Genomic DNA, 25,130 nt, shown 5'->3' with positions numbered 1-25,130 from the left:
TGGTGGAGTCTGTACAGGGAGGGGTCCCGAGTACAAATCTCTTCCGTTAACACTTAAGTATGTACTGAAGTCTTGGTGGCAGGTGCAGGGGCTGTTTGAAGAAAGTCCCGGCATCCTGTAATTGCTAAATCAAAGCGATTAGCAAACTATTATCTTATTAGACCTCGTGGCATTACCCACGTTCCTTTTATTTTCTTCAGTTCTTTGCTATTATCGCCGCTCATTCTCAACCTCTCTCTTCCCCCCTCTCTCTCTCTCCCTCAAATCGCTAGCCCCCAGTGCAGCAGTGTGCACGCGACGTGCCCTGGTGCATGACGCTGGACCAATCAGAAGGCACGATTCCGAAAGTTTACCTTTTATGGCTCGAGCCGGGCAGCTGACCTAGTATAAAAGACAAGCGCCCACAATCCGTAGACTCACTCTGAGCGTCGTCACACGCAGCTTGTGCGGGATATCATTTGCCTGTAACCGGTTTCCTTAAAGCGAAAACCCCCCCACCCAAAGGTAAGGATATGGAGACGTTTACAAATGCTTAACATTAGAACGATGTTTACTACGTAAGTGGTGACGTGGCAATTTGTTTTTCATAGTTTTTACGAAATTTGGCACCGGCCACGAGGTTCTTTGTTTAATCACTGACACTAAACGAAGTTCTTTACCCTAATGTTTAAAAATGTTGTACAACTGTGTATTTCGAGGCGTCTACAGTAATTAATCGGGCGTATTCGCTGGCCGCAGGTGCTTTCGGATGCAGCCGGCTTTTGTCTCATGCGATGGAAATAACGGTTTTACGGGTTTTGATAAGTCATGACTTATGTGCGGATTCTGTACTAGCTTGCCCAGTATGATTTCAAAAGACGTGGAGTTGGATGATTTAGGTTCCGGCTGCTCCCTTTGTGCGTCTGCGACGGGGTGTGACCTACTTTAGTTAGCACGTTAGCCTAGCCGCACTATGCTAACACCGCCCTACACGCCATGCATTTTTGAAAACCTGCCTGTGGTTCACGGTCGTAGGAAATCTCGTAGGTAACCCAAAATTTCACATATTTAGACTTGTATACGATTTATTTTTTTTGTCTTCGTCTCTATTCAACGTGCCGGTTACATAAAGGGGAATTTATGAATGACGATCAGTCCTGGCGAAAGGCGTGGCTTTCGGGAAATTAAAGATCAGTCTGGAACTTGACCCATTCATGAATCGGCATGAGTAATGACGCAACCCCTCATTAAGGCGTCAGTAATCAGCCCGAGTTAAAGGATATTAAGCGAGCCGTCTGTGACGCAGCTAAATTTAAGTTGCGCGTGATTCATTGTAAAAGCATAAAGACGTGAGGAGGGGGGAGGAAGCTACGGACGACAAGGAAGTCTGGCTTGTGAAGTAGAGGGAGTGGTCGCTCAGCCCTGGGCCCGTTAACGCGTTAAGTCCGTTATGGATGTTCCTGGCTGCGCGCCATGGCGCCGGTAGCCGCAAAGCTGCTCGAAAACGAAGCATGTCCATATATGGTAACGATGGGATGCGGCGCCATTTTCTTTTGTCTGAGTCGGAATGTTGGGTGACGGCGCCCCCTGTCGGCGGTTCAGTCGACCTGCAGTCTGATCAAAGAGTGAGCTCATCGAAGCGGATGCTGGAAAGGAGATCTGATACTTTAACGTTTTTTCACCCCCTCCCTCTTCCTGCAGTTGAGCCATGGAAGATGAAATCGCCGCACTCGTTGTTGACAATGGATCCGGTATGTGCAAAGCCGGATTTGCTGGAGACGACGCCCCTCGTGCTGTCTTCCCCTCCATCGTTGGTCGCCCCAGGCATCAGGTAAACTATTTCTATGGCATTAATACTGATACTTTCATTAATGGTTCTTGAATATAGTTAACTCATTTATTTATTTTTTGTGTTCAGGGTGTGATGGTGGGTATGGGCCAGAAAGACAGCTACGTTGGTGATGAAGCCCAGAGCAAGAGGGGTATCCTGACCCTCAAGTACCCAATTGAGCACGGTATTGTGACCAACTGGGATGACATGGAGAAGATCTGGCATCACACCTTCTACAACGAGCTGAGAGTTGCCCCTGAGGAACACCCAGTCTTGCTCACAGAGGCTCCCCTGAACCCCAAAGCCAACAGGGAGAAGATGACCCAGGTAATTAGAAAGCACTTGGCTCAACAAAACCAGCCGTTCTGAAGTAGTTGCCTCATTTCCTTCAGTTTCCTCATTCTCACATGGTCGTTCCTCCCCCTCTCCTCCAGGACTTCTCTCCTATATGATGCTCTGTCATCAGCAGGTCTCTTAACTGTGTGCTTTTATCTGAATTTTTTTTAAAGCAGTCCCTAGACAGCACCTAGTCTGCATCTGACATGCACAAGTGTGAACGGATGTTGAGCTGCACTTGCTCCTACTAACTTGACTTTTAGCCCCACTCTAATGCATGTAGTGAGTGCCGTGATGACAACCGTGTCCAGGAAGGGTTTCTGAAGGTTCTCCTCTTTACAGATCATGTTTGAGACCTTCAACACCCCCGCCATGTACGTCGCCATCCAGGCTGTGCTGTCCCTGTATGCCTCCGGTCGTACCACTGGTATCGTCATGGACTCTGGTGATGGTGTGACCCACACAGTGCCCATCTACGAGGGCTACGCTCTGCCCCACGCCATCCTGCGTCTGGATCTGGCCGGCCGTGACCTCACAGACTACCTCATGAAGATCCTGACAGAGCGTGGGTACTCCTTCACTACCACAGCTGAGAGGGAAATCGTGCGTGACATCAAGGAGAAGCTGTGCTACGTCGCCCTGGACTTCGAGCAGGAGATGGGCACCGCTGCCTCCTCTTCCTCCCTGGAGAAGAGCTACGAGCTGCCTGACGGACAGGTCATCACCATCGGCAATGAGAGGTTCCGTTGCCCAGAGGCCCTCTTCCAGCCATCCTTCCTTGGTAGGGCTCCCAGCACTGGCGGCACAGTTGATGTTTAGACTTTGTGGTAACCCTTTCTCTCATCCTCACAGGTATGGAGTCCTGTGGAATCCACGAGACTACTTACAACAGCATCATGAAGTGCGACGTCGACATCCGTAAGGACCTGTATGCCAACACTGTGCTGTCTGGAGGTACCACCATGTACCCCGGCATTGCCGACAGGATGCAGAAGGAGATCACAGCCCTCGCCCCATCCACCATGAAGATCAAGGTGAGCTGACTTGCCCTCGGTGGCGGTAAACAGATTAGTAGTTGGGCTGTTGTAATGCTTCTCTGACCCTCCTGCAGATCATCGCCCCACCTGAGCGTAAATACTCTGTCTGGATCGGAGGCTCCATCCTGGCCTCTCTGTCCACCTTCCAGCAGATGTGGATCAGCAAGCAGGAGTACGACGAGTCCGGCCCCTCCATCGTCCACCGCAAATGTTTCTAAACAGACTGTTCCTCCTCCCCCCTCCCCAACCAAATGCCCAACAACTTCAGCTCTGTGCAAAACACCACACATTTCTCATACACACTCAGGCGCAGAGCCTAGACGACCAACTCATTGGCATGGCTTCAGTTATTTTTGGCGCTTGACTCAGGATTTTAAAAAAACTGGAACAGTGAAGGAGGCGGTAATGTTTTTGGCTAGTTAAGAAGGTACCCCAGAGTTCTGTTGCATCTGGGGATCAAAAAAATGTACATTTTGTTTCTTTGAGTCATTCCAACTGTTCACTGCATTGTTCAGAAACATGATTCCAAATGTTAACTGCATTGTTCAGACATGTATTTGCCTCTGTGAAGGCTACCCAGTGGTTGGCGCATACTTAAACATGGTTGTAGTATCGCTTGTATGTAATTTATGTCTGGGTTTTTTGTACTTTCAGCCTTAAATATCTTGGTCCTGTTATTTTCTTTTTGTTGATGCAAAGCCCAGTCATGACCTTAATCCCCGGGGGTATTGGGGCAAAGGGGTCTCGAGGTGATGGGGTTACAGGGTGCCAGACTGGTGGGGCCAACCTGTACACTGACAAACAATCCCAATAAAGTGCACATGTGTTCCAACATGTCTGAGTCTTGTTCTCCTCTTTTAAACTGTTGCATCAGCTTAATTGGACAGCATGGTTAAATTCAATGTAACTTGGACACATCTTTATCAAAGCTGTAAAACTCATGACTTTATCTAGGGTTTAATAAAGCTGTAGGCTCCAAGTTGGTAAACTCGGGGGAATGCATGTTTGCTTTGTCCCCAACATACTGCTGACGTGAGCAGCGTTACTAAAGTCTCGCTTTGTGCTCCTGCGAGCTGCAGGCAGTGGTCCAGTCTGGCCAGCAGAGGCCGCTATTGTGCAGCTGTGCCACACCTCCACTTTAATACCTGTATTAGTACATTCCAGTATAACTACAACGGCAGTTACCTTGCAGACAACGCGACAGGTCCATGTGCGTGTAACCAACCAAATCAGGAACATGGCTGGTATTGCTGATTTAGTGTTCCTTTTTTTTTAAATAAAAACTGAGCTGTACTCTTACAACCTTTTTGCTATGTCTGCTCTTACTTAGCTGTTTTGTGGATGAATTACTCTGCTTGACTCAACAGTCTAAATCAAGTTTCTCTGCTTTAGCTATTTCAATAGACATTTGAAAAATGTGGTTTACAAAACAAAGCCAGCAACAACCCAGAGGTCAAAGGTTACATTTTAGAAAATGAGCAATGGGTTCTACAAAAGCGCCAGACAGGAGGGTAAGACGGGTGTTAGCTGGTGCTGTCGCACCTTGTCCTGTCAGACTGTCCCAGTTAGGTGTGGCATTCTGGGCTGCATGAGAACATACGACGGGCTTTTTTGTCCTGGAGGCAGAGATGTTTGCATGTGCGCGTTACCTGTGCAGATGTCTGTAAATGGAGCACCTTTTCTGTCCGCTCCGCTGCTCGGGTCACGGATTTCCCCTTTTCCTCCAACAGATGGGGCAGCTGCGCTACATGTGAAGTGGGTGAAAGGCGAGCGGAAGGTTACTGCTGCTGACAGAAGGAGGCCAGCGGGGAAGCATCGATCATATTCAAATACACCACTCCAACCCCCCTTGCGCGCCTTTGAGTGATTCTCAGTCTGCGGAAGGTGGCGGCTTCTCTGCACACTTATTCCACTATTCATCTGAAGATACTGACGGGAGTAGAAGAAGAGGTGATGGGATCTGGTCAGTGTAATGGAGCTGCGTGTAGTTCAGCGTATCAGTGCGCTGGATTACACGCGGATTTAAAAAAGGAAAAAAAGAAATCAGAGTTAGTTGATTTAGAGAGAGTGAGGCAAACAGTCTGTGCGCGTTTCAGCAGTGCTGACATGTCACCGCCGCGTGCACTCCGGTGCGTCAGCGCGCCTTCGCCCCGGCGGTGTGGCCCAAAGGGTTTCTGGAGAAAACCCCTCCCCTCGACGTCTTGAAGCTCCAACCACAAAACTCCAGCACATAGGAGCAAAATGCCCAAAATACACATCCTCTGCGCTGCATTGCTTAAGGCCCCTGGGCGAACATCGCCCCCCATCGCCGGCAGTTGCAGATGGAAATGTCGGTATGGGGCTGCAGACAAGGAGCGTGTTTCTGTTGAGTCCTAGCAAATGTTAGCAAATGCGTGTGGTGCGTTAGGAAGAAACAAAATAGTAGGTCCTGAATTCGTTAGACACGCTTGAAATGCAGACGTGCACTTGCACGCGCGTTTATCGTTTCCACATACAGCGTCCAGCTCGTTTAAATCCGCACGTGACGTCACTCGATTTCAAATAAATTCTCCCCAAACTGCGTTTGCTGACAGATAATCGCGTACTGTCAGCCTGTGTACGCGCGCTCTGAATTGCATGACCGTCACGGTGGTGTGCACGCGGCCAGTTGTTTGTCCTGTAGCCACCCCTCCTCCACACACACACACGCACCCTGAGGTGGTCTGCCATAAAACCCTGCAAGGCTGTGTTTGATGATTGGCAGGTCTCCCATGAGGGCTGGACGCGCGTGAGTGTGCGCGCGGGGTGATGTCAGTCACCGCTCTGAGGCGTTTTTATCGCGTGTGCGCGCGTTTCTTCCGCGCACCCGGGGAACATGACAGTGCAATTAGCCCTCCTCGTCATCGCGGTCTCGCTGCAGCGCCACGGAGAAGTTGCGCATAGGGAGGGGGATGGGGGGGGGGGGGGTGGATGCGTGAACCGTGCGCTCGCACGCTCCTTCTGCGTGACAGGGTTGGAATCTCGACCGTTGCTTCCATCCGTCCCTTTAATGGAAACTGGCACAGATGTGTCATTGTCATAAACATGGAGGTTTTTACAGCAACCTCCCCTCCTGGTCACTGCAAAGGGTGAGTGGTTATGCAGGACATTTTTCTGTATTTATCTATGTCTCTGTGTAATAAACACCCGCCTACACGCGCGCGCACACAGAGTGCTGAATCAATCAATGGCGTCTCTGTGCGCAGTCCCCAGCGGGTTAAACTGGTGGGTACGCTTACGCACCCGGGGAAAATCTGCAGTCTGGCCAGCCGTTCACATCATCTATCCCATCCTTCAAATGACAGCAGCATAATTAACACAAAACTGGATATGTGGAGGATGCGAATATACAAGTAACATGGAGGAGAGGTTATGGATAGCGTGTTATTCTGTTCGTGGAATAAAAACAGCGATATATACCTAATCTGAAAAAGTGCTCACACTGCAGCTACATGCAGCGCCTTTTCCTCCTCTTGCAGCAGTCTACTAGACTAATGTCTGTTCTGTTTTGGTTCATATTTGGGGGGAATGATTTTGCACCAGACCACCTACAAATAAACCAGACAGTAAAAGAATAGTTTTAATATATCGGAAAAAATCCCCTGTCATCAGAAAACGCTGGCATTAACCTGGGAAGAGAAGGTGGCTGCAGGTTAATGCAACAATAGTGCATGCGTTTATGAATCATTCCCCGAAAACAATTTTTAAAAAGCCTGCGCAATAAACCACACGGACTATTAAGGCGGTTCAATTAAAGCAAGGTGGATTAGTTCCCCTATTCTTAAACAGGCGAGGATGCTTTTAAGGAACCCGTCCGGACATCCAGGACCCACCTCAGAGCGGAGCGGACCCAAAGATCAGAGCGTTATTTGACAAAGAAAAGCACCGAGGAGAAACCTGCCTCCTCCTCACAGGCTGAAAACAAGGCAACAATGGGGCCTAATCTAAGGTTATTGTCTGAATTCCCAGTCGGAACGATCAGGAGAACAATGGTCGGCTTGGTCCCCCCCCTCGGACGACTTGAGACGGGACATCGCTTCTGATCTCGGCCTGGTAATTCCCTCCCTGGGTCCCGTCAGGGGTGACGGAGACCGGGCAGCGGGGCGAGCGGCGTCGCTCTGCGGCCTCTTCTTCGCGATCACGTCGGCGATGTGTTCGTTGTCCAGACGGCCGGATAACCAGCACTGTACGAGCAGAGGAAGGCTACGGAACCTCGCCGGAGTGGCGGGTCTATTTTATCGACCACTCGGACGAAGCTCCGCCGCTGCCGCTCCTCTCCCTCCGCGCGCCCAACTAGGCTATTTCTCCCTAAACTTTCTCCACGCGGAGGGGCGGCCTTGAAACAGATGCCGCGCGGGGGAGGAGGAGGGGCAGGGAAAATGGAAAGGGCAGCTTGAAACCGTCTCCGCTTTTTAATCAACATTTTTTGCGACCGTGTAACGTGGAGCGGTTCACCTCCAAGGAAAATGCGTAAAAATCCGCGATAGCCGGATAGTACCGTGCGTGTGCACGGTGTCACGTGAGCGGGCTTTCAGGTCCCAGACCGGGCGACCACCGTCAACAGCCCCTGTGAATTTAAGCATAGTAACACCAAGAAGTGGACCACTTTTACCCTTTTCAAATGGTAATTCGCCCCCTCCCTGCTAAATCTTAACGCACATTATTCGACCTTCAGTTCCTGCCGAAACCAACCACCCATGTTTGTTCGCAGATACAGTGAAAGTTGTGCATTCTTTAATAAAATACTGATTAAAATGACAGTGCGTCTGTTATACTAAATTGCCTATGTTTTCTTGCGCACACTATCTATCTATCTGTCTGTCTATCTATCTATCTGTCTGTCTGTCTGTCTGTCTGTCTATCTATCTATCTATCTATATACACACACATACACAAAAGATCTTGCGATGTTTACATTGTATCGACTCGAATCCAATTTAATGAGTTGTCCTCCACTATTTAGTTAATCAAACTAAACATCAAGACTTTACGGGTTTTGGCGTGAAAGTCGCGTCTGGACAGTATTGGAGTGCCCATTATAACCACTGTTGAAATGGGTGGATTGTATGGGGGAAGAATTGCCCCCAGCGCACACACACATACACACACACACACACGCACACGCACACGTCCTCACTAAAAACAGAAACCCTCTTCTTGTTTTTATTACTCGCTCTTGAAGGAAAAGGGGACCTTGAAACGGCTCAACCTTCTTGCTCCATAATTGGTTTTATAGTGCTGGCGAGCGGCCAGTGTTGTTTTTAAGACTTGGAATTTGATTGACACTCGGCGCAGCCAATCAGAAAGCAGATATGTAAAAACTGTTGGAGCTCTGACGGGATTGGCTGGCAGCGAGGAAGATGGGAGGGGCTTGAAAAACAATGCTGTGTTTCATTGCTGAGGAGCTTTACGGACTCGTCAGGGGCTGCTCCCCCTCCAAGTTACACCCCAGTTTACCTTCGGACGAGCTTGTAATGGGCTACAGTTCTCCCAGCAAGCTGGAAGAATTTTGAGAGACTGTAGCATTTTTTTTCAAATTCCAGTTTCTCTACTTTCAAGTAAGCGCTGGGCTTGTTCTGCGTTTCCCATGTCGGTTTCATGTTGTTTCATATCAAGTGTCCGAGTTGTTGGGTCTTTTCGAAAAGACAATTCGGGTTGGAAATCTGGCTAAAATGGGCGCGGGTGTCATTGCGTGCGACATCGTAGGTTTGGGGGTGCAGTTATCGACGCGAAAAGACCACTTTAGAAACATTTCCGCCGAGAAAGTTTTTTTGCGTGGCGTTTATGGAACCGTGAAAAGTTTGAAACGTGGCCGAAAAGCCGTGTTGCTGCGCGCCTTGCCGCATGGATCGCGACGGGGAGGCACGCCACATTTTTAAGACCCTTTCGAAAGATATCTGCGACGTTAAAGAGATCGTTTGTGATTTTTCCCCCCCAGATATGAAGGGCTTTATTGTGATTTCTGAACGAGCCCTTCTTCAGATCCCGCCCGCCTGCATATCACGAGTCAGTGCTTTAAGGTGTTTATTCTATCCCCTGGATCTTAATTCGACTTTCCTTTAATTTTCAACGTGATTATATTTTACCATCGCTTATATAATTGCGGTTGATATTAAGAGATGTGTGTATACAATCTTCAATTCCGCATTTTACCACAGAGCCAGTTATTATTATTGTCGTGTATCTCGCTGCAGCTTTAATTTAATTTGTTGTTGTTTCGCCAACATGCTCATTTGCGTGTGAAAACATTCGCATATCGCGAAATTATTTAATTCGACCTTCTAAAAGTCGCGTTGCTGCGAGTCGATTCCATTTCATCTGATTTTGAGATGAGCGTGGTTGTGAAAATCGGTTCTATATTTTGACACCGGGTTAAATTTGGTGTAGTTCTGCGTTAAAGTTAACCAAGCGGAGTTTTAACCAAAGCCTGATGTGTTTACGGGTGGTTTTCTTTCCCTGGGCAGCACCCATGTCCACTGGCGAAGTAGTGTTAAACTCGATATTCGGTAACCCGACTAATGAATGATTCAAGCGTTATTTATTTTTAACCCGTTTGAAATTTATATTTGATGCCTTTTCGGCGTTAATGGTTCGTACGCGGCTAGGCGGTGCTGAATTTCTGCTTTTTGCGTTAAAAGACGACCGGGCAACGGTACAACATTGATTCGAATGATAAGCTCGGACCGTGTGCGTTTCTTTCGCGGGATCGGGAGCGACCGTTCGAGGCCAGGACAGAGCGGCTGACCGCCCCTCTCCTGGTTGTTCCTCCCCGGGAAGCGCAGCTCCGGAGCGGCTGGCTTCTGTTCGCGGTGCGGTGGGGGTGGAGCGCTGCCCGCTCGCAAGCGATTAGATCAAAATATTGCAGCTTTCGCGCACTGCATATCAAACTGCAGTTAAAATCCACGAAGACCAACACACGCCATCATCCCGTCGATCAGCCCGGGTTCAGCGCTGAGTTTTCGAAGTGGTTTTCCAAACTGCGTCATTGCACGTTTGCACCGACTGTTCGCTGTAACGATGACAAATCCGAAAACTACCACTTACAAACTGTTTGCTGGGTTTATTCTTTAGACCCTGGGCTTTTCCTGCTCATTTATTTCCACATCCGTGTGTCATTCGCAGGTCAGCAGGATGGCTGGAAAGGAACCCGATTCGTCTGAAAAACAAATGACATTATTATAGCCAGAATTGGCCATTTCGGAATAAGGGGCCTATCCGCTCGGACTATTTCTTTTCACAACTTTTCTCTGTGTGGATAATGGATGGCAGAGATTTTGGACCTCCCCGATCCGTCCACGTACCACCTCCGTTGTTGGCGGGGATCGCGATGGACTCTCACCGACTCGGAGCAGCGGCAGCGGCCGGGAGGCTCCCTCCCTCCTCCGGCCACTTGGGCGCGAGTCACCCGCCGTCACTCCACTCCGGAAAATTCCTGCCACCGGCCATTAACCTACATCCAACCCACAGTAAGTAACTCATAACTTCGGGGTTTCCGTAACCTTCCACCTTCTAAACATTAACTTAAGACCGAGCTGCGCAGAAATAACGCGCACGGTTTGTACCTGCGAGCGCGAATATCGCTTGGATGTGGTTACACCATTCTGTAGGGAATTACCCCCGATTCAAACCGAATAAGGAGGTGTGGCTGCTATAAAGCAATGGCAAGTTTCACATGTGAAAGTATGGTATGCGAAGGCTTCCTGTCGCCGCGCATTAGTGGAAAATTACTTGATCTTTTGCCGCGCACACGGCGGCGGGCGAATTTTGCAGCGCTCGGTGGGTCAGGGTGCAACCATCCAGAACCTGCATGCGGACCATTTCGCCGTGCTCGCTGCGAAAACAGCTGCATTTATTGGAGGGCTGGGTGGTGATGATGTGGCCAAGCGGGAATGACTGTTCATTTCTTCCGATGATGGCGACTGGAGAGGAATGACAGCAACACTGCGACGTTTGTAAAGTGCCTTCATGTGTTTGTAATTCTGGTGGACGTCTTTTAAAAGACTGCAGGATGTGTGAGTGAAAACTGTGAACACATAAATGTGACCGGGGTGGAAGGAAAACAGTTGTGTTGAAATAGAAATGGCACGAACCACCTCTTGAAATCGGCAATTGCCTGTGTTTACATCACCCTGTCCTGTGTGAGTGTGTGTGTGTGTGTGTGTGTTGCTGCATGAGCCAAGCCATTATTTCACCCATAGAATGTCTCTCTCCCTGCTGAGCTGTTATGTTTTCCCCTTGACTCTGCCTGCATAGGGAGGTGTCTGCCATCTGTTTGTAGTGCAAGCATCCAAACGAAAGGGGCGAAAAGATAACGTAGGAGGCTCGCATGCAGTTTTGTAGGCAGTGGAAAAATCCAGGGTGCCGTCATCTGGGTCGATGTCTGAGTCGCTCGGGTCATTTAGGAAAATGAAAAGTCTGACAAAAGCTCCCATTGAGATGCTCGCGTCCCTCTGAATATACTGTAGCCTGCAGACAAAGATGCAATTACTTGCCGTGGTTCCTTGTTGGAGGTAAACCCTGGAGACGATGGCATCGCAGTTTTGCCTTCCCCTCGTCATTACCGCCGAGCGTGGGTTCAAGGCAACGCTGGGAGCGCGCGCTCCAGAGGTCTGTAGTAAAGTAAGGCTGTGCACCCAGGGCAGGGCTCGGATGAAGCGTTAATTCGGCACGTCTACAGAGCTCACATGCGCGCACGGGAAAGCTGTCAAGAGACGAAATCGACTCTGCGGGTAGGGTGACGGGATGATTGATGGGTGTGTGGTAGGAAACGGAGATGCCACAGTCCCGCTACGACTAAAGTATGCAAATATTATTTCGTTGCGGCGCATCTTTAATGAAGCAGAAGCGTATCTATTGGGATGGCATTTCCAGAACGCTGCGTGCTGAACAGCCGTCCTCTAAAACATTCGTTCCAAACGGGACGCGTTTAATCTGCCCACACGTTGACCCCCTCTCGCTCCGAGTCTCATCTGCTTTAACGCATAATCTGCGCCTCCACCCACAGAAACACGCCACCGTGTGATACAGGTCATTTAGCTTTACAGCACTCCTCCATCAAATCCCCGTGCTCCGCTTTAACCCAAACTCAAGTGAGATCTCAGTGAGTCCCACACTCTTAATAACGCCGCGCAGCTCCTGTTACCAGATAATTACCCGGCAATTGCAACTGTTCATAATGTTCCTATTTAATTGCAATAAACAGCATGAATCCTGCTGCCTGAGACCCTTCGTCAGAGCCAGAGTTGGTCCCTCTATCGTTGTTTTTCTCCTTTTCTTTCACATGTGTTTGGATTTGAGTCATTTTCTGCGGGTTTGTCGTTTTGGGCCGATCCTCTGATAGCTGGCTCTTAGCTAACAATGTTTTCCCTCCGCAGTCTTTTATTTCCGTCCAGCTTTTCCATCTGAGTTAACATTGCAGCGTATTGCTCACTCTGTACGCAACCCGAGTGCAAAAAAACACTTGTTTTGAGAACCTGTAAATAGTTATTTGCCTCTAAGCCAAATAAAGGGTGGGTCGTCTCTGACCGATCTGTTTCCACTCGGCACCTCTCTGGCCTACGTTACCTTCTCATTCACAGGCTGCGTTTATGTAAACACGATAAGGTCTTAGTCACCATTTATAGACGCGACAGAAATCGCCCCCCATTAGCACACTGAGACAACCTGTTCTCTTTCTGCCCCGATACGTCCAAGAACGGAGGTGGGACCTGCTGCAGCGTGCACACATCGGCTTTCCTTCTATTTGATTAGTGTATTTCCACAATCTCCATTTCTGTAGAAGAACCAAAGCTGTGAAATCTCATTTACAAGCATTTTCATGTCCACTATTGACTTCTGAGGTCAAATATGCTCAGGCCTAAGCCCCACGTGGTGTCTTACTGAAAGGAAGGGCTTGTTTCTTTACTAAAACCTACCACCAGGGGTAAGTGAGATACTATGGCTGCACATTTAGCCTGCACTGACAACAAGCAGGCAGTATATTTCAGTTGTGATGAGTGTTTATTATGGTATAGCCTTACACATGTTTGTAATGAATAAGGCAGAGTTGTTAAGGGCCTTAAAGGATAGCGTGTCTGAACTAGCAACTTTTCAACCCTTTGTCTTTCTCTCTGAGTTTTGTGTTCACCGGGGACTAAAAGGAGTGAGACACAGAGGCAAATGTAGGTGTAGTGAAGGCAGCGAAGGCAAGTCAATAAACCGAAGAAAATGGTTGAGACAAAGGAGAAGTGGTGAATGGGCGCAGTCCCTGAGGTGCAAAGTGGTGTTTTGTTTTCAGTGGATAAGACTTCAGCGGTTGTTGTTTGGGAACGTTCCTGTCAGGGAAACAGTGTCGATGGGAGGCTGGAGGTCTTGTTTATGGGAATGGGAGCATGTGATTGTGCTTAGTGCAGTTCGGGCCCCGGAGTTTCCCCCATGGGGCTTTACAGAGAGTACAAATTTACTCTGCCCACAGCAGATTCAAATGGAGTCAGACAAACATGGTAGCCCTTCAACTGTTCTCTCTGTCTCACTCACGTGTAAAACGCTTTCTTTTTCACTGCAGTAGTGCGTCTCTTTTGGTTAATAATAATTAAAAAAAGATAGCTGTGCAGTGATTTTGTGTATTCAAGAAGCGTGTATATGTGAGAGGGTAGATGCAGTTTGGAAATGTGCCCCCCCCCCCCAGATTGATTGAATTCTACAGGAGAGAAAACAGACTCCTTGAGAGAATGAAGCACAAGACGCTGCTGCTCTGCTACAATAAACCTGTCAGTGGCAGACAAACGACACAGTCTCACACACACACACACACACACGCAGAGCTGTCAACTGTGAGAGCAATAGGTGCGTGCGTGTGTGTTTTGGTGTGAAAGCAAGCGTGCCTTGGCATGTTGAAATACCTAAAGCATTAGCTAAGATTTTCTCTTTGCCTTAGCCCTCTCTTTAAGTCAAACAGCTCATAAAGGTCACACACACACACAGGTGCACCATGTTGCGTGTGTGTCTCTCCGGTTGTCTTTTTTATCCATCTCCTGTTACATAATATTCCTCCAGGTACGCCCGGAGAGGATGATTAGGTCATCCAATATGTTTTTTCGTCACTGAAAAATACATTTCAGATTTGAGTAATACAAAAACATTCAATCGCTCGCTGTATTTAGGAGCCGGATCCATTTATTTTTTTAATTGTCTTCTGAAACTGTGACTCTACCCATGTTCCAACTGTGCACGCCAGTAGGCCCGTTTGTCACACCACACAGGGATGTGTGCCATTTGCAAGCATGTTGGGTTCTGCTAGCATGGAGGAGTGTGTCAAAATGACACCTGCCATCTTTGCAGGGGATTTTTCTGGAAGCGTGGACCCACCAGGCGCTCTAGCACAGTACTTACTGATTAAAAATAGCTGAATGTGTAAAAGCATTGAAAGGTGGCGACATATTCCTTCCAACCAAACAAGCCTTAGTTCCCTCGGATTCAGCCTGGATTCAACTATTTCTTTTCTCTCTGTGTTTTTAGGCAGAAGTAATTCAAGGTTTGTTTAATTAGCATCATTGCAGCTTTTTGTGGTTTTTGGTCTGTAAACCGTGCTACCATATATAGTATTTGGAGTCCTTTCGCAGCACACGCTGACTCACTGCAATGGCTTTTTGACTGAACAGAACAGATTTTACTAACATGATTATTAGCCTTCATGGCCTTCCTGTTGTCTGCTGTGGGGAAACGCCTGTTTCCATTTGTCAGGTTTTGAATGAACAGATGAAGCTTCGATGCATCGGAGTTTCCAGGGAGGGTGTTTCTGTAGGAATCTGCTCAAACACTGATCACCCTTTTACACAGTGATATGGCAGAATGCTCTTCTGCAAATGTTTCGGAGAACATGTGGACATTTAGAAACCATTGAGAGATGTGGGACGTAAATGCGAGTGACAAGTGCAAATCTCACATTCTCAGTCTGTCGTTTCCTTTTCTTCCCTGCCAAAGACGGGTGTTTGAGGAGCTGCGAGAGATGGCCGTAGTAGCAGAATTTCACTCTGCTTTTTTCCAAGGAACAGAAAACAGGAAAGAAATGTTGCGTTAAACCTGCATCTGAGCTTGATTTCCCTGATTTTCCCTGTGTGGGCGTGTTTCATAGCTCACAGGATCCATTTCTAGCAGAGGTTACGCTTCAGATCTGAAAATCCAGGCTCAGCATGTGTCGGGGAGGCTGAGATCACGTTTTTGTCATCGTTTAACTCACTTTTCCAATGTGAGAATAAATATTCTTGGAGACTATAAGATGGAAAAGAGGAGTGAAATGTGAAGGAGAAGAATGCTTTTACTTTCATTTTTATTCCTCATTGTTCAGTGAAGGGACTGGAATTTTTATCTTTTGGAGCTTTTGATAAAAGGCCCATGGGCAGCTGTGATGCAGAGATTGATCGGCATACCGTGTGTGTGTGTGTGTGTGTGTGTGTGTGTGTGTGTGTGTGTGTGTGTGTGTGTGTGGTGTGTGTGTGTGTGTGTGTGTGTGTGGTGTGTGTGTGTGGTGTGTGTGTGTGTGTGTGTGTGTGAGACCCTGGTGTTTGGCCTAAAGGAATGGAAACCGTTGATATCCTTGACAGGTGGTGTGTTATTAGATGAAATGTGTGTTGCTCTTCAGAAACCCACACAAACACTAGACAACAATTAGGAAGTGAATTAGAACCAGAATAATTTGTTAAAACAGCATTGTTGGCACTGTTCCAACGCACAGGAGGCACAGAGTTCGCAGCACTTATAGCTCATATGATCAGGACCAGCACAGGACCCAGGAAAGTCACAAGCTGGTGAGGAATGCAGTCAGTCAGTAAATCAGAAGGGAAAAGTACCTTCCTTCTATTTTTCTACTTAAAGCCAGTAAAGAACAGAAGTTATCTTATCTTTTTCCGTTCCCTGCTTGTAGCAATATATAATCTGACTGTAATCTATGAATAGATGTTCACCTCAATCCAAACCTGAATAAAATAGCTTCTGATCCCAACTCTGCCGCAGTCTAACAGTCCCACACCATACCAGGTTTAAAGCGGCAGCAGCGTGATTTGTGATATTTATGTTGAACTTCCTACTCCCGCTCTCCTCCCTCCTTGGCCTTGGATGCATTTCTGACGTGCCAACTACATATTGACACACCAAGCACGCTCTCGTGGTGCAATATTTAGTGCACATCAAACAGACTTTGTAACGTTCAGTCTGCACATGTTGATACAGTGATAAGGAGACATTTGCAATATACCGTACAGCTCTAGTTAGACTGTAATCTCTGGTTGCACAGGAGTGTGTGTGTGTGTGTGTGTGTGTGTGTGTGTGTGTGTGTGGACCTGCTTGCACATTAATATACTGTGACTGATGACTAATTACAGGCTGTGGCTGCACCTGGGCACCCTCTCCTGCCTGCATATATCCCCCACGTCCCGCATATGTTTGTGACTGGCCGCGCTGTTGTGCACGTGTAACCTATCTGAGTGTTTATTTATTTGTGTGTGTTGAACCCCCTGTGGCCTCTCTGACTCAAAGGCCATTCACTGTGAACCCACACAGACTAGCTTACACACGTCACTGGGCACACAGCAGTGGTGTGCAACCCCCTCCCCCCCCAGAGTTGGGTCTGTGGGGTTTTCGGTGCACAGAAAATCACATCGCTCGTACTGGGGGGGCCGAGCGAGGAGGGTTAAAATGACGCTGGAATAGATGCAGAAGAAGTCAAGAGTACAGCACGCCTCTCAAGAATCCCACAGGACCAGTGCAGACGCTCACACTGGGTCCCTCCCCCCCCCGCAGCCTTTCCCCCACACACATGGTTAGTTTTATCAGAGTAATGGCTGTGCTGTGCATTCAGTAATGGCCTGGGTGGGGGACCTCAGAAAAACACCAAGCCTCTCCCAGGTCGTCCAGCCTTCTGATTGGAAGAGACAGTAATGGGTCAAGGGGACAAAGTTTACTAATGGTAGAATTCGTATGTGCCGACCAGGAGGCGGAGCCTAACAAAGGCGAGTTTATTGGAGGCATCCAATAATGACATCATGCCACATCATTTATGGTTTATTGTAAACCTCACGCTGATGCAGCAGTTTTCACTGGTGGTGTAAAAATGCTTTAAATAACGGTAGGTGATCTTCCTGTTGCGGGCAGTTTTGCCACAAAGAATCCTGACGGCAAATCTTGTTATTAAAGTCCAAACTAAAGGGCTGATCCGACATGTTTCCTGTATAAATAGTGCGGCCCACTGTGCTTTCAATTTCTTGATTGTGCCCAGCCATCACTGTTATGATGACCTGCTGCATTGAAACACTGAAAGCTAAAGATTTCTAGCCTATGTTTGGCGAGTGAATTATTCATGGTATAATGTACAATGTGGAGCGCTGCTGCATTATTTAATAGCCTGGCCTCAAGACCCCGGAGGGCGGTCCAGGGTCCACACTCCCAAGAGGTTCAATTTTGCACATTTTAAAGTTAAATGCATCAGTCTGGTAAACTCCAAGAGCAGATTAGGATCTCATGAACAGCGTCCCGACCGATTAAACAGTTTAAGAGCTAAGAGAACCTAACTATGCTGCCATTGTACCTCCTCTTTTTAATTTCCAACAGCGTGTTTGCTTCACTTTCTAAACATTGGTGCTGCTTTTTATTATAATGTCTGGAGCATGCGGAGGGAGAAATAAAGAGCTTAGAGTTATGTAAACGTCCGAGTTGGTAGAAATGTCTGCTGTTTATTTAATGTGCTGTCAGGAGCGCTCTGCATCCTCTCTGCTCATGACGTGGAGCCACAACCCCCTCACATCACCGACGGGCCCCTCCCGTGCTCCACTCCCCACCACTGTTTGCCATTAATCCCTTCAATGAAATGGTGTATTTAGACCATCCATAACAATCTTCTGGCAAAAAGTGTTATTTGGAATTGGAATTAAATTCAACATTTCAGCACTTCAGTACAGATGGGAGCAATAACAAAACACGTAACAAGGAAACCTTTTAAAATAAAGAACACAACAATTGGATTACGCCAAATTAAATTGGGTGATTAGATGACTCCGATTAGAGTTGGAGAGTAGATGTGATCTGATTAGTGTGTGAGGGTTACCACACACCATTCACTCCTGTGGTTTTTGTGGTTTGTATGAGGCGGTGAACATTGAGCGAGCGCACCTCCCATGTTCGGCCTGTCTGTGGTGTGTTGATAGCCCGTTCACGGTGACGCAGTAATAATGTGATTACAATGGACTCGCTGAGCTATGACCTATCAGCACATATTGATTGGGCGGCGCACACACGCAAACACGCAGGGAAAGTGATGAGCATGCACAGTGTAAATCGGTTGTCTTATTTTCATGACTGACCAACGTCATCCATTCTTCTACGCAGGCGATGGCTTCCCAGCAGGCTCCAGTCCCTTCCTGTCAGGTTATCCGGGCCCCTCCCCCTTGACCTCTGACCCTTCCTACAGGTCGGCCAACTCCAGCAGTCTGCAGATGGCTCAGCTTTGGGCTTCACACGCTCACGACGGTAAACCACCATATGCCTCAGCCAACACTTTCATTTCTCCATCTCTTTCTGTCTCCAGCGCACGTCTTATATCCTCAAAGACACAGGCAGCGTTATATTTTTATTTGTCACAACGAGCTCCTGTCCAAAGCCCAGGAGGCTTGTTCCTTTCCCTTTCATTGCTTCCACCAATGGCATCCTGTTCCATTTCTGTCCCCCTGCTGCTGGCTGTGCTCTTGGCTCTGTCCTATATGCATCTCATTTTCCCTGTCCTCCACCTGTCTTCCACTCCCGCCTGTCATACATTACTGTAATCTATCCCCCGTGCCCCGTGTTCTTTTTTTAAGCTTTCTGTCCAATATGTACTTTGTCTTTGGCTATATCTACTCTCCAACTTGTCCATGACATCGTTTTCTGACCTATGAGTTCCAGAAATATATATGTGTGTGTGTGTGTGTGTCCTCTCAGTGTTTGTGCTCTGGCCTGTTCACTGAGTGAATTAATTTTTGTTCACATTGTGCTCCCTCCTGTCCTTCTGGGCCTCCTTATCAAATCTCATGGGTGTAGAAGGTCAGGCAGGACCGCATCTCACCAGGCATTCTATCGTAGTAAAGAGAGAGGTGAACAGATTCCATTTCAGATTCAGTTAGAAACTGATTGCATCGTCTTTGTGACACAGAGGCGTCTCCAAACACAGCAAATAACATGGTGTGTCATTCGATTTAAGATTTAGTCTCCGTCTTCCACTGTGTGGACAGTTCAAGGACAACAGCTTCCAGCTCTGTTGGTCGTCTTGCCGTTGTTCAGCTTTTAAATCACACTATAGAATAAACCGTATAAACACGGCGACACGTCGCAGTTATTTAAGTTATTCCAAGGCCTCCTGATCGCCCTCTTGTGGCCGACTGCAGTAAGAGACCACACTAACTCTTCCCACAATATTTTAGAGGGCACACGGGCCCAATCTGAGATTAGGATGGCTATTAGGTATAATAAAGGAAGTTCTGAAATATATTTCCTGGTGGAGAACTCTTCTTCTCTTGTCTCATTTTCCTCTTACCCATCTTTGACTATTTTTGCTTCTTATTTCGCCCCAGGATTTTTTTTGTTTGTTTTTAAAGAGCTATTTTGAGTGTGGAACTGTGTTCTCCAACAGTTACTGCTGGAATGAGAGCGTATCCTTCAGAATGTGAGGATGGGGAATGTTTTGCCCTTTGGGTGGGTGTTGATCTGTGTTGCTTGGGGCCTGTTTCAACAGCCAGCTCAGCATCAACAGAGAGAAATTAGAGGTGTTACACCAGGCACATGGTTTTGTCTATATTAAGATCTGGTCTCCGAGGGCAGCAGCTGGCTGTTGGGCAAACTTAGGCTGACCACTTTAACAATCTTTACAAATGGCCCGATGCTTGCCAATTCTGTGTTGTTAGTATGAGGTATTTTTTAGGGAGGAAAAAGTGATTTGAGTTCATCCTTTTGACTTGTTATGTCAACCTTGTATCAGCTCATTTCCAGTGCTGTGAAGTGATCGTTGTTGACATACGATGAAGGAATGTTCGTACAAGGCAGTTGTAAATTAGAATTATAATGTAATAAAACCAAAGATCTACATTTATACCATATTATTGTCCTGGAAATATATGTAGACTAGACTATGTGTCATCGCGAAAGGTGTTGGGGAAAAACCCATTTTGTGACAGCTGGGCCCACACGAGGCACAAATACAGCCGTCCCCTCTGAAACGATCGCTAAATAGCAAAGAACCCTCCCTTATTCAAATGCCATTTTTGACCCCTTACAATGAGCCAGTTGTACTTTGTTACCACTTTGCAATGACATATGTTATGGGCTGGCTTGTTGGAACCAGGAAATCTCAAACGGTATGCCTGTGAAACTTTGAGATTACATTAAATGATACAGGAGCGTTAAAAATCAAGCTTTTTTGGAGTAAAGCAGAAGTCCAGTCTGGCTTGTTTTCGTACAGCAGGATTTGACGTGATGAAGTGTTTTTCTGCGCCCCTCCAGGCTATGCTCCTCTGTCGAGCAGTCTGTACTCCAGTCCCTACCTGTCACTGGGCCACCTGGATCCTCCCACGCTCTCCCAGCACCCTCTGTACGACTCGCACAAAGGTCAGTACCTGACATCATGCAAGAGTGGCCGACTTTCAGTCCTTGTCCTCTTCTTTCCTGTGGTTATAAACGTGATAGAGAAGTATTTTTAGCTAGAGGTATTCATTTAGCTGCAGATCTGTGCAGAACATTCAAGATACTAATGACTGCCTTTCCTTTTATTATATTTGGCTGTTGCTGCTTTCATGTTTTATGTGGTTGATGTTTCAATTCCTGCAATACTTTGAACTATTTCTGACAATGTGCCCCAGTTTGTTTTGAATCTTGTCATGATTTCACATTTGTAAACATTTACTGGTAATTAAAGCTCTTCCTTTGAATTACTGGTGACCCACTTTTTTGTAGTACTTTGGTCTTTTTGGTGTCAAACCTGGGAAAAGACCAGGTTTGATTTGAATTGCACTAAAACTTAGCATTATCTGTATATGTTCACTCAATTGTGTTTGTTTTGTGCATCTTCTAGAAAGAGGCTCATTTTGTATTTTTGTGTTCTAGAGGGGTTTTACATGCCAGCTTCCCTCAACCCGTTGCACCTCCACCCCCCATCTGCACTACCAGCCACCCCATCCATTTCCACACCCTCGCAGAAGACATCCCGCGAAGTGGTTAGGGATCGGCACTACCGTGGCGAGAGAGACAAGGAGCGAGAGCGTTCACGGGAAGAGCCGAGGCCGCACAGCGTGGTGGACCTGACGCAGGACGCGCGTGGCGAGGAGGAGCGCAGGGCGAGGAGCGGCGATCGGGACACGGAGAGAGAGCGGGACAGAGACGCAGAACGGGACATTTGGTCCTTTCACCCCCGTCACCACCAGCAGAAGTCGTACTCGCAGCCTTCCGCATCGGAGCACAGGCAGTCACCTCCACGGCCCACCAGTAGATTCCATGGACCCGAAACGGACCGAGGGGGTCCGGATGAAGTGCACCACGGCCAAAACTCGAACACTATCTCGGACAGACATTGGACAGGCAGGAATGATTCTCTGTCCGCAGGCGCCGTCCACATTTCCTACGCCCACCCACCTGCACTACAGCCCTCTGCGGTCAGCCTGCCCCACCCCTCTACACCCAGAGAGCTTATCAGAGAGCAGCGAGTCATCGCGCCAACATATGTGCCTTCTGTGGAGGTTTACGATGAGCGGACCGGACCCATTCAGATCGCATCACAGGCCCGTGACAACAAACACAGGGACAGGGAGCGAGACAGAAACAGAGAGAGGGAGGGTCAGAGGTTACCCGAGAGGAGCCTGATGGAGCATCCCCGACTCTCCAGTGACTCGGGCAATCAAAGAGAGGAAGGTTCCATCATATGTTCTAATGGATCCATCTCTAATCGGGGACAGGACACTTCTCACTCTTCCAGTCAATCAAGGTTCAGTCCGGAAACCAGGGAGATCCCCAAACACTCGCTCCGATTGGGCATAGAGCGAGCAGGGGCGGAATCTAAGTGGAATACCATCAGCCCTTTAGCAAACTATGCCACCAGTCACATGGCTGCCCTGGCAGCCCAACACGGACACACACTATCCTCGTCACAGAACCAGCAGTCACACACACAAATGGCCCGTTCGCCCCACACGGCACAGTGGTCAAGCAACAGTTCGCACTCCACCCACAGTCATTCCCCTCAAACGCACGCCTCCCCGCATGGACACGCAGCCGAGGAGGGGAGTCAGAGACGCTTCCTGGAGCCTTCCACCCTCTACCGACCCACTGGCTCACTGGGACCCAGTGGCGGCGAGCGAGGCAGGGGGGGGAATCCAGATCCTAAAGAGGTGTCAGCCATGCAGAGCCTGATTAAATACAGTGGAAACTTTACTGCTGAAGGCTCGGGATCCTCCAGACACAGCGCAGACAACAGAGGAGCGTTCGGGGGTCTCGGTTGCATCAGGTCCGAAGCAGAAAGGGAGAAGGAGCGAGAGAGGGAGAGGGAGAGGGAGAGGGAGAGGGACAAAGACAGGGAAAAGCTGGCATTGAGGATTCCTCCACCATTGAAGAGGGACCCAGAGCGACCGGACAGCGCCCGCTCATTTACCCGTGAGGGGGAGGGAGAGGTTCGCCATCCTCCGGTTGGCATCGCCGTGGCCGTGGCCCGGCAGAGGGACAGTGGGAGCAGCAGTAAACAGGCAAGCGGACCTTCAGATGCACAGAGAACCATCCTGCAGTCATCCATTAAAGGTAACTAAACGTTGCTTTGCATTGTTTATCTGGAACATCATTGTTGGCCCCTTAACAAAACCGTGTCATTTAGGTGACATTTTAAAAAAAATATTATCAGTTACAATCAAGGAAATTTTAAAAAGATCAAGGGATAATTGAAAACATTTCCAAATACAATTGCTGCTTATGCATTCTGATGTCTGCTCTCCGAACCGCAGTGCTGGGAACTCGGATCCCTTTGGTTAAATCAAGCAAGTGCAAATGAATCCTCATCGCACATCTCATGAATAATGAAGGACTCATTTTCCTCCCAGTCAAAGTCATGTTCCCTCAGCCCTGACTTTTGTGGTGTTCATGCATGTAACGTGATTGGAATGGAAACTAATTACGCTGTGTGTTTTAAAGCAAAGCTCCTCGGAGGGTATGTTGGCTTTCTCTCAGGCTTGTCCTGCTATGCACTTTTTTTGTGCAAGGTCATTCAGCTACATTGTTCCTTCTCTATCAGTGCCCTCTTCATCCTCGCCCCCGCCAAGCTTACTCCTTTTCTTTGGTCTTTTTTTGTAGCACTACTCTCTCCTCGTCCCACCACGGCCTCCTCTCTTTCTCCACTCTTTTCTTGAACCTCAAGTCCCCCCCCCTTCCTGCATTAAGCACATTGTCAGAGAGCAGCTTAAAGTGACAAACAAGCCTTGAATTACAATAAGACCAGGGCTGCGTTGCTAAGCAATGAATCAGCGATGAAGTGTTGGTGTGTCTTTGTGTGCACGCATGTATAGGAGTTAAAATAATAACAGATGTTTGTGTGTTGGCACTGATATCCCTGTTTATTGTGGTATGGGCCTGACACAACTCTTGCAATTGCAATGTTCTTTTTTTAACAGCAATAAAGTCGTCTTTTCACAGTTTCACACATGAAAATCAAAGCACATTGGGAAAAAAATTCTCAGAAAGTGGTACTACTATTTAAAATAAGAGGATTTAAATCGTTTACACATTCATAATGTAATAGATTGGAATATCTTATGACTTAAAAAAAATAAGTGTTATAGCATTCACAGTGATCAATGTAAAAGGAGACGGATGTGATCACTTTAAGAGGTTTGTGGTGCGTTTCTGCACTTGAGCAGAGTGACTGAGCTTAAGTAGCATTAGTCTGTCATGCCAAGAAGATCCCTGAATAAACAACAGATTTACCCATAAAACACAAACAAATGGACTGCTAGATGGGGCAAATGGGGAGGGCGAGTGAAGTGATAAGAGCTGGCTGTAGATCAATAAGGAGATAGAGCAGGAGTGAGGGGGATGTTTGGAAGTGAGTGTGATGTGATTGGAGGAGGAGGAGGAGGAGGAGGGCATTTCCAGCGCAGCTCCTGGGCTCTCTGTTTCAGAGGAACGCGTGGGGCTGGCTTCCTGTAACAGTCCCAACATCTTTTCCTGTGAAGGCTGTCAGAGTTTGTTTCCCCCTACCTTGTTCCTTTGTAGGCTGCACACATTCACGCATTAATGTGAAACATTCAGCTCTGTTGTATAAAACATTTCTGCCGTTCGGGGGCCTTCAGTCAGAGCTGATGGGGTGGAAGAGGTTTGGAGATTGGTGTGAGAGGAGCGGCTCCTCATGTTTATTCTAGAGTGCTTCAGATGGATGCTGCTGCCTTTTTTGCTCCATCTCTTCATGCCATTTGCTTTCGACTCTCATAGTAGGCAGCTTGTTGTGTGTGTGTTTTGTGTTGCTCACGTGTCTGTGGCACGAGACTAATAACTGATTAGAGCTGACACTCGAAGCAAGAGCTCACTCCTCTTGTTGGTCTGTTTATGATTACTCAGACCAGTTCGACACGGCGTTGCGTCGCCCTAACGCCGCCAGCGTCGCTGCTTTTTCTCCCCTTCTGCCACCACACATCTTTCCAGGCCTGCTGATACAAGTGTGTCTTTCCGACAGCTGGAGCGCCGCATGTTTGTCTATTAAATGTACAACTGGGGCTTAAAAGATTTTTCTGTCTACCCAAATGCATCACAGATGAGGAGCGAGGTGAAGAGCGTACTCGTCACAATGACGACAGACTCATGGCTGTTCGACTGGAGCGTGACCAGGAGAAGGTGCTCAGGTAAGCGTTGCCATTTAGCACCTCGGAGTTTGTAGACACGTTTAGTTAGCGTCACTTTTCTGC

The 25,130-nt window shown here is 47.9% G+C and overlaps 2 protein-coding genes across 5 annotated transcripts in view; both read left to right on the top strand.

Annotated features, from left to right (window-relative positions):
• The first annotated feature begins 345 nt into the window (after positions 1-345).
• actb2 (actin, beta 2) lies at positions 346-4,017 on the top strand. The gene is made up of 6 exons (XM_057014470.1): positions 346-504; positions 1,681-1,810; positions 1,898-2,137; positions 2,489-2,927; positions 2,999-3,180; positions 3,258-4,017. The coding sequence occupies exons 2-6, from the start codon at positions 1,688-1,690 to the stop codon at positions 3,399-3,401; spliced, it is 1,128 nt and encodes a 375-aa protein (XP_056870450.1). The 5' UTR covers positions 346-504; positions 1,681-1,687; the 3' UTR covers positions 3,402-4,017.
• A 4,560-nt stretch (positions 4,018-8,577) lies between these two features.
• tnrc18 (trinucleotide repeat containing 18) overlaps positions 8,578-25,130 on the top strand; it is a 34,767-nt gene continuing 18,214 nt past the window's right edge. For 3 of the 4 annotated variants that reach the window (XM_057014030.1, XM_057014028.1, XM_057014027.1), the window contains exons 1-6: positions 8,578-8,759; positions 10,324-10,667; positions 18,559-18,699; positions 20,701-20,805; positions 21,301-22,980; positions 24,980-25,067. In XM_057014030.1, coding sequence (XP_056870010.1) covers positions 10,460-10,667; positions 18,559-18,699; positions 20,701-20,805; positions 21,301-22,980; positions 24,980-25,067 — 2,222 coding nt within the window. In that variant the 5' untranslated portion in view covers positions 8,578-8,759; positions 10,324-10,459. The remainder of the gene's footprint in view (positions 8,760-10,323; positions 10,668-18,558; positions 18,700-20,700; positions 20,806-21,300; positions 22,981-24,979; positions 25,068-25,130) is intronic. The other variant, XM_057014029.1, reaches the window with a different exon arrangement.

Source organism: Takifugu flavidus, chromosome 18 (assembly GCF_003711565.1).
Source record: "Takifugu flavidus isolate HTHZ2018 chromosome 18, ASM371156v2, whole genome shotgun sequence".
Taxonomy (NCBI): domain Eukaryota; kingdom Metazoa; phylum Chordata; class Actinopteri; order Tetraodontiformes; family Tetraodontidae; genus Takifugu; species Takifugu flavidus.
Note: the sequence above shows the minus strand (reverse complement) of the source record. Positions and strands in the feature narration are given on the sequence as shown.